The following is a 14,244-nucleotide window of genomic DNA, read 5'->3' on the forward strand; positions in this document are numbered from 1 at the left end:
AAAAATTTACTAGTAAGAGTAAGAAAGAAATCAGATTATTTTAATCAGCAATATTTTGTATTTCTAAACATTTTACAACCCACTGAGTCTGCTGTTGCTACACTTTCAAAGCTTTTATATGCTATTTGTTGCTTGAAGTGACACTTATACTATTCAAGGCACTAGGGAGATTCCCGAACCTGCAAAAACATCCTGTACTTTTATGATATCTGTAATTTTACACTGCTAGTGTACTTTTGTTTTCCTGTACAAAAGGTGTAGGCTGATACTCACTTCCGTGGAGCTGAAGAGAAACATTGAGAGCTCACTGTATAAAACTTCTGACCATCTTACAGGACAATAAATACACACACACCGACCGCAGTGATTATACCACCTGTTATAACTACTAAAAAGTATATGTGTGTGAAACAACAAAAACTACAAGCTGCCTACATAAAGTAAAAATGTAAAGGGTCAGACGCAACATCAATAGTTTTGGAAACCTAAAATGAAAATACAAACAACAAAAAAAACAACGAAATGTCGGGGGGTGGAGCGGAAGAAATTCTGACCTGAGTGGACATTTTCTCTCTTCTCCAAACAATTCCTCCCTTCAACTGGTAAATTGGTGTAATGTCCCAATGTTCATTCTTTTGATAGTGATCCTGTTGAACCGTCTTGTTAGAGATGGCAATGTGCTGTCCTACTAAATGTAATGTACTTCTAGTCACCAGCTGCCTTTCTGGTGTGGATGTGAGTATATAAATTCATCATTGCCCATTTATGGCTACTGATTTTGAAATAACAGTTGTCACCAAACCACAGATAAAAAAGAAGACATTATTATTTGTAACAAGGAGTATTTAAAAAGCAGAACGCACTTACCATGATCAGGTTCATTGAATGGTCCTCTTCAGATGACTCAGTGTTGACTTTGTTGATTACTGACAGCAAAGCCACAGTTAATTGTTAAAATCAGTGCAAACGTGTTACTGATGCATCTCCTCAAATAGCCACTGATGCTGGCTCCATAAGCAACAAATGTTGAAAGCTTAAAACTCACTCAGATATTTTTCTCAAACATTTTTCAGAGTGAATAGTCATTTAATGAAAGATAGTCCATCCTTACATGTTACTCATTTAACACACAGAGGGCAACAGGCTGGTTGGCTGATGTTTATGCTAGTTGGCTAAGCTAGCAGTGTTATTAGCTACTGCTAGTAACTGTCTATTGGCTGATATTGCAATAAAGCGCTTCTTTTTTATATGATCTGGTGTAGGGCAAATACACCCTTATTTCTAGATAGGTTGATCAAATGGGCTAAATATGTAAATATTAGTGTCACAAGTCAGACAGGACGAGATTAGAAAGGCCCACAAACCGAGTCGAAAGAAAGCATACAGACAAATGTACAATGAGGCGTGATCAGTTCTCCCCAGGACCAGCTCAGATTCACATGTTTGTGTACTGGATTTTCAGTAAACTTATGTTGCATTGAACTCTATTGGATTTAGGTGTCATTGAGAGGAATTTAAAGGTGATAGGATCTGGCATTTGTCCCAGCTGAGAGGTTTTTTTGTCCTCAGTCTGTGATGAACCTACAATGTTCCAAAGATGGACAACTAAAAAACACATTTTAGATGCCCTGTGCGTTTTTACGGTTTGTTTTATGCTGGCTATTCAAACGTGGGAAACCCAGTGAAAAATATTACCTTATTACCAACATTAGAATTGACATAAAAAAGATATCACATTCATAGTTTGCCTACAGGTTCAACACATTTTTGAAAGTTCAAAACATATAAGCATATTAGCAAGTTATGGCATGAGATGGAAAATACTTAATAAGCAACAATTACTTACATAATGATCTGCGTCCTTTTTTGGTCATGTGGGACTGCGTTATCTCCTTTCCATTTGTAAAGGTAATCACCTGTATCCTATGCTAAAGGAGATAATAATAGAAGCACTGAAGCGCCTTTCCTTAGTATTTTCAACAGAAACAAATTTATACCATACAAAGACCTTCAATTAAGAAGAAATATAATGAAAACCACAGAACAAGAACACAAACATATAAACAACAACAACAAACAAAAAAGAAAAAAATTTGCAATAGCAGTTTGTTACAACCAGGCCAGTGTTCATAACGTAGTTTGCACTTATTCTGTTATATTGCATTCGCACCCGCATACTACATTACTCTTTGTTAAAAGCATCGTACTATAGGGTTCAAGATGAAATAAGAAATTTATTTAACTTTAACTGTGGACCTCTAGATGTGATAGACAATTGATGTCTTGATGTACAACAATAAGGTAAATAGAAATATGTTTCGTAACAGGAATTCCTGTAATTAAACATGTTTCAAACATTAATATTTTTGAAAGACATTTACCTTATCAGTACAATATATAATATATTTTCTAAACAGGGGTGCAAATGGATCTCATTTATTAGATTACTAAATCATTTTTTAAAAACTCTTCTGAATTATAAATAATGTGGTCTTTTAAACTTTTAATAATTAATAAATGCTTCATAAGTAGACATTTGTCAAAACCAACAAGAATCAAGATCACAACATTATTTTAACAGCCACTACTGTGAAATAACTTTCCCCTCATGTTTGGGAGATTACGATAGTTTCAAAGAGCACTCCGGCCATGCCAGTTTGTGATGTGCCCAGTCAGGATGCTTTCTATTGCTTCTCTGCAAAAGTTAACAAGAACTTGGCACAGGAATTTTGCCTTTGTTTCTGAGCTTTCAATCAGTCTTTATTTATATGCACTTTTCATACAAAACCACGCAACACGAAGTGCTTCAAACCAAAAAATGAAAACAGTAATGCAACCCTTCTCCACAAACACACACACACACACACACACAATCGTTTAGCAAGTAATTTAACCGCTAGTTGCTCCAGTGACATGCAACTGGAAGTTGTAACTGATTAAAAATAAGCTTCTCTAATATTTTACTTAAAAAAGATAACAGATTGGATACCGGTCTGTAGTTATTGAGTACTATAGCATTTAAATCATTTCTCTTCATAAGGGGTTTCACCATGGCAGTTTTAAAAGCAGTAGGGAAGACACCCATCTGAAGAGAATAATTCACAATGGTCAGTAAGTAAAATGTCTTAAAAAGAGATGTGGGAATGGGTTCTAAAAAAGCAGGTCGCTGGATTCAGTTGAGTAATAATTTTACCAAGCAGTCAGCATCAACGAGACACAATTCTCCAGTTATACAAATACAGCTTCTGATCTACTGATGCGGTGAGACTGTATTTGACCATTTAGTGTCCATCTTACTCCTGAAGTGGACCGCAATGTGTCTTGGAGTTTGTGGACTGCTAGAATTTATTAAAACAGGGTTAATTAAATGAGCAGTTGTTGAGAAAGGGACTTTAGACTTGTTGGGTGAGAAGAGAGCCTGCCTTGCGTGTTTAACTACTTTATTGTATACAGTATGTTCAACCGGTCACGAAATTATTGTAATAATTAAATGTAATTCTCCATGGAAGTGTTTCATATTTCAGTGTTTTTAGTTTTAAGTTTCGCTGTCGGGTTCTCTGTGATGCTGATTCCCAGAACCTAAATCTGTTCACCTGCTCCACTGATGGGGGTGTGTGTCTTTGCCTCCTTGATATCAATGATCAGCTCTTTGGTGTTGCTGATGTTGAGCAGTAGGTTGCTCTTCGTGCACCACTCTGCAAGATTGTTGTTTCCTTCCCGATATGTACATTGTTTGAAATCCAGCCGATGATGGTGGTGTTTTCCGCAAACTTCTCAACAGAGTCGTCACATCCTCAAACAGCATTCTGATGTAGGTGTTGTTTTTCCCAAGGTGTGTGAGGGCTGACTGGAGGGGAGTGGAGATGCTATCCTGTGCGGATCTGTTTGTTCTGAATGCAAACTGATGAGGGTCCAGACTGACTGGGTTGTTGTTCTTTATGTGCTGGAGAACCAGTTTCTCAAAACATTTCATCAAAATGGGGGTGAGAGCCACATGGTGGTAGTCGTTCAGACAAGACACTGCAGACTGTTTTGGGACAGGCACGATGTTGGCTGTCTTGAAGCAGGTGGGAACATTCTCGTTTGAAAGTGATATGTTATCAGGCCCAGCTGTTTTATTTCTAATCACTCTCAGCAGGATCCTTATCAAATCTGCTGTGGATACTGACAGTGGCTGTTCTTGTGAAAGTGGAGTAGACTTTACAGCTGACTCTTTGTTGAGGAGTTCATAGCGAGAATTAAATGTGTTTAGCTCATCTGACCACAAACCTACAGAGAAAATCACCTTCAGTGTAAAGTCAGTCTTCAGTTCTTACTTTACAGTATTTTTCCATACCTAAGACTTTTACACAGTACTGTATGTGTTTCAGAAATAAAGGTGAATAAAATAACAAATTAAAACAGAACATTCATACATTTGTTGGGGTAAATGGTGGTTAAGAACTATAATGCTGCTTACATGTTAACAATTATTTCATTACAAAACCGATGCTGTTTTCTGTTTTTAGTCGTTTCCATTAAACTGTGTATAGATCAGCCTGATTGCACAGCAGAACTACTGACAAAAACCACAAGATGCTGGTTTTTTGAAAACATTTTGCAAATGTTTCTCTCCACATGAAATTGGCCACCCATGTTACACAATTCAATTAACAGCAATTAATATGCAGTCAATGTAAAACTAAAATCTTTCTTCCATTTTAGAGAATACAATTTTTTTCAAAGAAATACTGTTGCTAACAGAAACATAAGTAATATGGTCATATGAAGGGAAACTTTACAGGAAATTGACATCTCATTTTGTGGAAAACATTTTACATTCAGTTGGGAGATGTAGCTATTGCAAAAGTGCATTTCATTCAGAGAACCAGTGCTGGGCAATTGATCAAATTAGAACATTAATTAATGTGTAATAGGGCAGATGCCCATATCGTCATTCTAGTTTTCAGTGTTTCTGCTGGTCGCTGCTGAGGGGTAGTTACGTTACTTTAGTCAGCCATAGAGCGTGTTGTGCTGCAGGTTACACTTTAAATTGTAGGGCTGGGTGATATGGCCAAAAATGCTATCACGATAAAAAATTTCATACCATTCGATATTGATAATTATCACAATAAATATGAAATAATTATTTCTTTAAAGTTGAAAGTTTGATTTTTGCTCCTGACTGAAAATTGAAGAAACCAGATGGTTAGTTGTGGTTTCTAAACTTTTTTGTCGGGACATGACACACACTTTCCAAACAGTGGATCACTTAACAAATCTTCCAAAACAATTATGATGATTACAAATATGTAAAAGTAAACTCTATTCTCAGTCCCTTTTCTTCAACAAAATTAATATCTTAATACAAAAATGAGGTGCCAGATTGTTTGTGATTCAAATGAAAAGAAACAAAATTATATTAATACACTCATGTACAGTTCCTCCTCCAGGTTCTGGATAGTGTACATTGAGCCGGTGCCAGTGTGCCAATATGTGCCGCTTCTAGCCGCCTCCTCTGTAGAGCAACACACTCCCCTTGTTCTGTTTTACATCTGTTTTACTAGTTAATATAAATATTGTTTAACTTTGTTCAAGTTGAGAAATACACATTTCAAAATGTCAAGATTTAGCGCATTCCTTGATAATTAAGCAAGCTGACTCATAGTACCATTTGTTCCAATATAATCGAATTGCAAATCGCTATACTGTTCATAATAATCGCAATACGACCTTTTCTCCAAATCGTGCAGCCCAGGTCAGAAGTCTTCCCCATGATTTTGTGTGTACTGAACCAGACTGAGAGATTAAATGCTCTTCTCAGGTCGAAGATTTACATGAACTGTAAGCTGAAATCAAGATAAAAACAAAAATGTATGTATTTTTACTTTATATGAATCTAAAATATATTAAAGTTGAATTTTTTTACTTAAATTATGGGAAAACCTTTTCATGATATTCTAATTTTCTGAGATGCACCTGTATATTTGATTTAAATTACTGTTGTCATATCATCTATTTTACACCCTGTTGGATAGTTTGGCAATGCATCTTATTTTAAAGCTCATTATTGGCTAACTGGACTTGGTTGAAGATACTCAGTATTCAGATATCTTCAACCAAGTCTAGTTGCCCTTGATATTAACCTTCCTTGGATAACTATGACCTGGATGACAGCGTACCTTCACACACATCTTCCAAGAATATGGCTTTTCAAGTAGAAATACCACAGTGTAAATCATAGCGCATTCAAAATGTTATTTAAGTAAAACTACTGTTAGCAAAATATATTTAAAATAAGAAATGTTAACGTCAACATTTTCCATAATGGCCTGTCAGTGCCACACCATTTTATAACATTTGATTTTAATCACTGATGTCATAACATTTGTATGTAGCAGCTAGTCAACATTCAGCTCCGTTTCACCCATTTAACATCCTGTTGGATAGTTTAACAATGCATGTTATCATAAAGCTCATTATAAGTTAGTTTTTTTTCTTAACTTGCAAAGTAACTAGTGAGGGAGGCTTCTGCAGACTACGCTGTAAAACGCAGAATGTCGTGGGATCTGCCAAAATGTGGAGGCAATTTATAAAAATCTGTGTTTCCACAGCACTTAAGCCAAATGAACAGAAAAACCCTATGCTGCTGCCATTCAGCGCCTCCTTCTTACTCAATCGTTGGCTCACACAGTCATGTTGAAGTGCGTCGGCACACTAGAAAAAGCTCATCACTTCAACAAACTCTCAAAACTGCAACCACATCAGTGGACGCAAAATGCAAGCTTGATGAATACTTCGTGGCTGTGTGGGCGGAGTCAGATATTAAGTTGGTAAAAAAAATGAGAAAGCTACGACCGGTCAAGCTTTGTAAACTAGGAAGAATTTAAGAATAGCTTCGGGGCCTGACATAGCAGTATTTTAATAATGGCGCGTACATTTTAATATTTCTATATGCATATCTGCATGATATATCAAATTCAGTGATATTAATAAAATGTTTTATATTTTCTTTTTGAATTGTTGGTATTTTATTAATCTACCACATAATTAAACACTTTTTCTGATGACAAAATGTGCTTGAATAGTAAAAGACAGTATTCAGAAAAATGAAAACATAAATCACAGAATTTTGAAATTAAACAGAATCTCAAAAAACAAAAACTAACAAAAAAACAGATTTCAGAGGGCTGTACATGCACATCTCCACAAGAGTTTCAGCTGGATGATTTCTCCTCTGTATATTGATCCACGGGTGTTATTTTTAAGTATGCAATTTCAGTAAAACTTTTCCCACAAATGCTGCAATGAAGCAGCTCCTTACTTCTGCGGGTTTATGTGTGTTTTAACCACAAACCTCTGGAACTGAATTATCTCCAACATATATGCTACATGCCTGTGTGCGATCTTCTGTACCGTGTCAAATTGGGACACATTAGAATATATTTTCCAGAAGATCGTGCAAAGCTACGTTTTCTCACCAATGTGGGCTCTTCTCATGTGGACTTTCAAGTGACAACTCTGGCTAAAAGATGTCCCACATGTTTCACAAGTATACGGCTTCTCACCTGTGTGGATATGTGTTTTCAATCCTGAAGTGTCAGTGAATCTTTTCCCACAGATTTTGCAAAGGTACGGCTTCTCACCTGTGTGGGCTCTCCTAATGTGTACTATCAACTGACCACTCTGGCTAAAAGACTGCCCACATGTTTTACAAGTATATGGCTTTTCACCTGTGTGGATTCTTATATGACCTGATAAGCCTGAAATCTGAGTGAATCTTTTCCCGCAGGTCTTGCAAACATATGGCTTCTCACCTGTGTGGGCTATTCTCATGTGGACTGTCAAGCCACTTCTCTGTCTAAAAGATCTCCCACATGTTTCACAAGTATATGGCTTCTCACTGCTGTGGGATGTCATGTGTGTTTTCAACTTTTTCATTTCACAGAAACATTTCCCACAGGTCTTACAAAGGTACGGCTTCTCCCCAGTGTGATATCGCATGTGAACGTTCAAGTGCCCACTAGCTCTGAAATCTTTTCCACATGTTTTACAAGTATACGGCTTCTCATTTGTGTGGATTGTCATATGTGCTTTCAATCCTGAAATATCACTGAATCTTTTCCTGCAGGTCTTGCAAAGGTACGGCTTCTCACCTGTGTGGGTTCTCATGTGGACTTTCAACTGACTGCTAGTTCTGAAGTCTTTCCCACACGTTTCACAGGAAAATGGTTTCTCACCCGTGTGGATTCGTATATGAACGCTCAAATCTGATATGTATCTGAATCTTCTTCCACAGCTGCTGCAAGTATACGGCTTCTCACCTGTGTAGACTGTCATATGTGTTTTCAATGCTGAAATGTCACTGAATCTTTTCCCGCAGGTCTTGCAAAGGTACGGCTTCTCACCTGTGTGGGTTCTCATGTGAACTATCAAGACACTGCTAGTTCTGAAGTCTTTCCCACATATTTTACAGGAAAATGGTTTCTCACCTGTGTGGATTCTTATATGAACGCTCAAATCTGATGTGTATCTGAATCTTCTTCCACAGCTGCTGCAAGAATATGGCTTCTCACCTGTGTGAATTCGCAGGTGTTTCTGCAAATCTGACTTCCTCTTAAAACCTTTTCCACATGTGTCACATTTGAAAGAGTTTTTACCTGTGTGAGGATTATGGTGAACCTCTGACATGGTAGAGTTGTTTACATTGTTTCTGTGGCTTCTGCTTTTGTGATCTTGATTCTTTTGTTCTGGCTCTGCATCTCTAGTTGATCCTGAGTCTTCATGCTCGCCTCCTTTCTGATCTTGGCTCTCAGCTACATGACAGCTGTGAGAGAGGAGCTGGTGGTCACTTTTCAGTTCTGCTTCACTGTGGTCTCTTTCCTCATAAGTAGGAGTCAACATAAAGGTATCAGTCTCCTGCTTCAGTACAAGCTGCTCTCCCTCCTGACTGGTACAGAGTTCCTCCTGTTCCTCTTTAATCTGTGGAGGCTCTGGGTCCTCTTGGTCCAGACTGGAGTTCCTCTCCTGAATACAGAGCTGCTGGTCAGCCAGAACCTCCTCCTCCTTCCAGACATGTTGCTGTGGGAGCTCTGGAGGGACAGAGAACAGAAGGAACAGGCTACTACTGGGATGGGAAAGAAAAGGATGCACACACGCCAAGGAATGAGCACCAGTATATATAAGTTTTACACACCTGTCCTGTGTAACTTCATTTCGTGTCTCCAAACGATATCCAGCAGTCTGCGCTGACGATCGATCTCTTCCTCGTACTCGACGATAGTTTTTTTTTTTTTTAACTCGGAATATTTCTTCAGCAGTTAGTCGCTCGTTGACAAACTCTCTCAAACACTCAACTGAAGACAAGTTGGTTAATTTCAAAGGAAATAATTATCGGCCCTACGACTGCAATAAAGTCTTCCAGTGAATTTAACTCACGCGGCTAAATCTGGCGCTTAGTTTGTTTACTTCCGCTGGATGTCACACTGTTAAGTTCCGACAGTGTGAGTGCGGGAGCTTTTCGTTCCGCTTTCAACTGATGGCATTTTATTAGAAACAGGCCTATATGTTTATTATCAGTAGCAAGGTTATCAGTACATTTACCTCGCTTTATTCCACAAGGAAATGTAATACTCATTTCTAAACTACTGCACAGTCGTCTTTCTTTGTTACTTTGTACATAATCATTTTGCACAAAAAAACAAAAAATCAGTGGTGGAAGAAGTAGGTCCAATGCGATGATTCAGATTCATTCAAATTATTAGGTAAGTAAAAGCACAGAAGAAGGCTACTATTAGCAAAATATATTCAGAGTAAGGAATGTTTGATTAATCATTATGCAGAATGGCCCTAATGCCACATAATTATATATTTTATTAACTGATGTCATAACATGTGGAAAGCTGGTCAACATTCAGCTACGTTTTACCTATTTTACAACCTGTTTAAAAGTTATGTTAACAGTGCATCTCATTATATAAGCCTGCCATAAGTTTTTAGCTTTAAGATAAGATAACTTCATTAATCCCGGAAATTTCAGTTGACATAGCAGCACAAAGGAATATAAATGAACAGGGGTAAGTAACATTAATATTCAATGTAGATGTATAAGTGAAAACACATATGCGATCAATATACAATTAAGCAATAGCTCACTTCAGGCCGTGATATACGCATATTATATCGCAGTTAAGGGGTGATGTTCGGCCCGACGTCTGACAGGCAGCCACGCAGCCTTACATACTGCGGTGTGTCAGTGAGGTAGTCAGTGATCCAGGCCACTAGGTCCTGATCCACCTGCATCACCAAGAGCTTCTCTGCAAGCTGGAGATGGTGGACAGTTTCAAAAGCACTGGAGAAGTCGAAGAACATGATCCTCGCAGTGCCGTGTGCTTCTCCAGGTGGGAGGACCGAGGTGAGGCTACTAGAGGAGGTGGAGGGGGGGTCCGGCCAGCGTTGTTGAGTCAAACCTGTTCAAAAACTGGTTTAAGTCATCGGCTCAGTCCATTGACCCCTCTGCTGCTCCAGCTGGCCTGTTCATGTCTGTGATGGTCCTCACACAGCTCTCTGGTGGTGTTCTGCTGTAGCTTCCCCTCGATCATGTTCTTATAACAGTCCTTATTATATATATTATAAATATTTCCCAGTCGATTGTCTTGTAGCACTCCATCAGGGACTCCTCTACGTATCTTCCCCAACCACAGCTGCACATTTAACCTGCAAACCAACTATCATAACTACGTGTCACTGTCATATGCATGTTTTGTGGTGGTGAATAATTAAAATACCGCATCATAGTCTTGTTTCCTGTCCATCAGATGTAGATCAGCCTGTCAGTCATTTGAAGTTATTGCACACTAGACTGACAAAAACCACAAGACACTTTTGGAAAATGAACATTTATGACATTTGGCAAATGCTCTTATCCACACAGTTGGCCATTCACACTGCTCCGTTAGTTTAACAGCCACTACTGTGCACTCACTTTAAAACAAAGATTCCCAAGACATAGAAGACTTATTGTATACAAAGACTAATCTATTGAAGGTGTTTGAGGTTAAACATCTTTTTCTACTGAACTGCACCTTTTACATGTTTTGTAAGAATATGACCTGTGTGTTGTGTTCTCTCTGATTTTTCTGCAATTTTGACTTATTTATATATTGAGTCTTTAATATGGTAGTTTTATACTTAATGTGAATACTGATTTTGTGATGACTTTTCTGTGGTTTTGGATCTCATCTTTTAAATAATTTATCAAGAAAAATGTGCATGGCTTTTATTCTGTTGGTCAGTGAAAGGGAGATGCTTTTATCTTGAAACCAATGAAGTTGAAATCAATCCGCTATACCCTACACAGACCTCAGGACTGATGACAGGCCTCCCTCTCACTTACCTAAACCCGCTGTGTTGTTTAGCGTCAGAACCTTCAAGCTTTATGAGTCTTCACTTAATAAATCTTAATAACATCACTTTACAGCAACAGAACTCCAGACATAATCCTCTGTTGGATCAGGCAGGTGTTCTCCCTCTAATACTAAGAGTGCCACTAATAATGACCCGACCCCACTGTGACACAAGAATATTGGTTTCGCTATAAAATACTTTACCCATCTCTTTAGACATACTTTATGTTGTCACGTGTATGTTCTTAATTATATTCAGCTTACCAAATAAAATATTTTAAACATAAATTATTCTTATATTAAATTGAAAACTGTGAAATAAATGTACACTGTGTAACTGACTGATGACAGCTACAATTTCCACAATGCAGAAAAAAAGGATGGACTCACAGAAATTGATAATAAAAATGTTAATCTACTGTAAAATGCAGAATATCATGGAATCAAAAAGCCAAAATGTGGATGCAATTTATTAAAAATCTGAGTTTCCCCAGCACTAGAAGTATTTTTTCCACAGAAAAAATCTATGCCATTCAGCGCCTCCTTCTTACTCAGTCGCTGGCTCACAAACACACACAGTCATTGAAGTGAGTCGGAAAAGCTCATCACATCAACAAACTCTCAAGTGCAATCACATCAGTGGACGCAAAATGCAAGCTTGATGAATACTTAGTGGCTGTGTGGGCGGAGTCAGATATTAAGTTGGGGAAAAAATGAGAAAGCTACGACCGGTCAAGCTTTGTAAACTAGGAGGAGCATTGCCCACATGAGAGTAGCCTACGTCAGATCCACTTATCAATGTGTGCTCAGCAGCATATGGAGGCTGTCCTGTGAGAACAGATTCTCAGTAGTCAGGTAATCACCTATTTAATAGAAGACAACTCACAGTACATGTATTGCAACAATAGATTACTGTGAATTACACATTACAATACTGTGAATTGTCCCCTATTAAATAGTATAACTAAATAATTTCACAGTACTCTCAAGGATTCAAAATTATTTTATTGTCATTTTACAACAGGGTTGTAAAAAGAAATTTCTCTTTGCAACTCCCTTCTGCTACATACCAGACAAGAAACAGTCAATATACAACAATCATAAAAAGGTAAACAGAAATAAACTATACTACATGGAGCAGTAATAAGGATGAATGGATTTTGAATTTAAGAATGGCTTGGTGGCCTGATGTTACAGTGTTTTAATATCCTACCGCTGCAAAACATTTATTGTGAATTGGGTTCCATAAATAATGGTGCATACATTTGAATATATCTATAAGAATTTCTGTATGATACGCCAAATTCACTGATACTTACTGAATTATTATTTTATTAATCAACCACATGCTAAACACTCTTTCTGAAGACGAAATGCGCTTTAATTTAACACACACAATTCAGAAAAATGAAAACAGAAAACAATATGAAAAAAAAACAAAAAAAAAACCCCCCAGATATAAAGTATTTCAGGGGGCCCTACTTGCAGATTTTTTTGTTCAAGTAATTGATTTGAGTAATACTTTCCCCACAAATGCTGCAATGATGCAGCTCCTCACTTCTGTGAGTTCTTGTGTGTTTTGACCACAAACCTCTAGAACAGAATTCTCTCCCAACATATTTATCAAATATGCTACATGCCTGTATTCGAACTTTTGTGCCATGTCATATTAGACACATCAGCATATATTGTCCAGAAGATCGTGCAAAGCTACGGCTTCTCACCAGTGTGGGCTCTTCTCATGTGGAGATTCAAGTAATTACTGTGTCTAAAAGATGTCCCGCATGTTTTGCAAGTATACGGCTTCTCACCTGTGTGGATTCTCAGATGTGTTTTCAATCCTGAATTGTCATTGAATCTTTTCCCACAGATCTTGCAAAGGTACGGCTTCTCACCTGTGTGGGTTCTCATGTGGACTTTCAATTTTGTCATTTCATGGAAACATTTCCCACAGGTCTTGCAAAGGTACGGCTTCTCGCCTGTATGATATCGCATGTGTATGTTCAAATGACTGCTAGTTCTGAAATCTTTTCCACATGCTTTGCAAGTAAATGGTTTCTCACCTGTGTGGATTCTTACATGAACATTCAAATCTGATGAGGTACTGAATCTTTTCCCACAGCTGGTGCAAGAATATGGCTTCTCATCTGTGTGGATTCTTATGTGGTATGTCAAGTGATTCATCCGTCTGAAAGATTTTCCACATGTTTTGCAAGAATATGGCTTCTCCCCTGTGTGGGTTCTAATGTGGACTTTCAAGTGACTGCTAGTTCGGAAGTCTTTCCCACATGTTTTGCAAGAAAATGGTTTCTCATCTGTGTGGATTCTCATATGAACATTCAAATCTGATCTGTTTCTGGATCTTTTTCCACAGCTGCTGCAAGAATATGGCTTCTCATCTGTGTGACTTTTCATGTGTCTGTTCAATTTTGACTTATCTCTAAAATCTTTTCCACAAGTGTCACATTTGAAGGAGTTTTTACCTGTGTGAGGATTATGGTGAACCTCTGACATGGTAGAGTTGTTTACATTGTTTCTGTGGCTTCTGCTTTTGTGATCTTGATTCTTTTGTTCTGGCTCTGCATCTCTAGTTGATCCTGAGTCTTCATGCTCGCCTCCTTTCTGATCTTGGCTCTCAGCTACATGACAGCTGTGAGAGAGGAGCTGGTGGTCACTTTTCAGTTCTGCTTCACTGTGGTCTCTTTCCTCATAAGTAGGAGTCAACATAAAGGTATCAGTCTCCTGCTTCAGTACAAGCTGCTCTCCCTCCTGACTGGTACAGAGTTCCTCCTGTTCCTCTTTAATCTGTGGAGGCTCTGGGTCCTCTTGGTCCAGACTGGAGTTCCTCTCCTGAATACAG

General features: G+C 38.0%; 1 protein-coding gene across 3 annotated transcripts in view; it reads right to left on the reverse strand.

Moving 5' to 3' along the window:
• Positions 1-1,930, reverse strand: part of LOC123967662 (trichohyalin-like) — an 11,186-nt gene extending 9,256 nt beyond the window's left edge. The window contains exons 1-2 of one of the 3 annotated variants that reach the window (XM_046043838.1): positions 1,847-1,930; positions 868-926 (exon numbers count right to left, since the gene is read on the reverse strand). Coding sequence is in view for 1 of the 3 variants with exons in the window: in XM_046043839.1 (XP_045899795.1) it covers positions 868-926; positions 1,847-1,874 (87 nt within the window). In the remaining 2 variants the exon portion in view is untranslated. Of the gene's footprint in view, positions 1-867; positions 1,067-1,846 lie in introns of those variants that run through there. The other 2 variants (XM_046043839.1, XM_046043837.1) reach the window with 2 other exon arrangements.
• Positions 1,931-14,244: the final 12,314 nt, after the last annotated feature.

Source organism: Micropterus dolomieu, linkage group LG03, assembly GCF_021292245.1.
Source record: "Micropterus dolomieu isolate WLL.071019.BEF.003 ecotype Adirondacks linkage group LG03, ASM2129224v1, whole genome shotgun sequence".
In the NCBI taxonomy this organism is placed as follows: Eukaryota; Metazoa; Chordata; class Actinopteri; order Centrarchiformes; family Centrarchidae; genus Micropterus; species Micropterus dolomieu.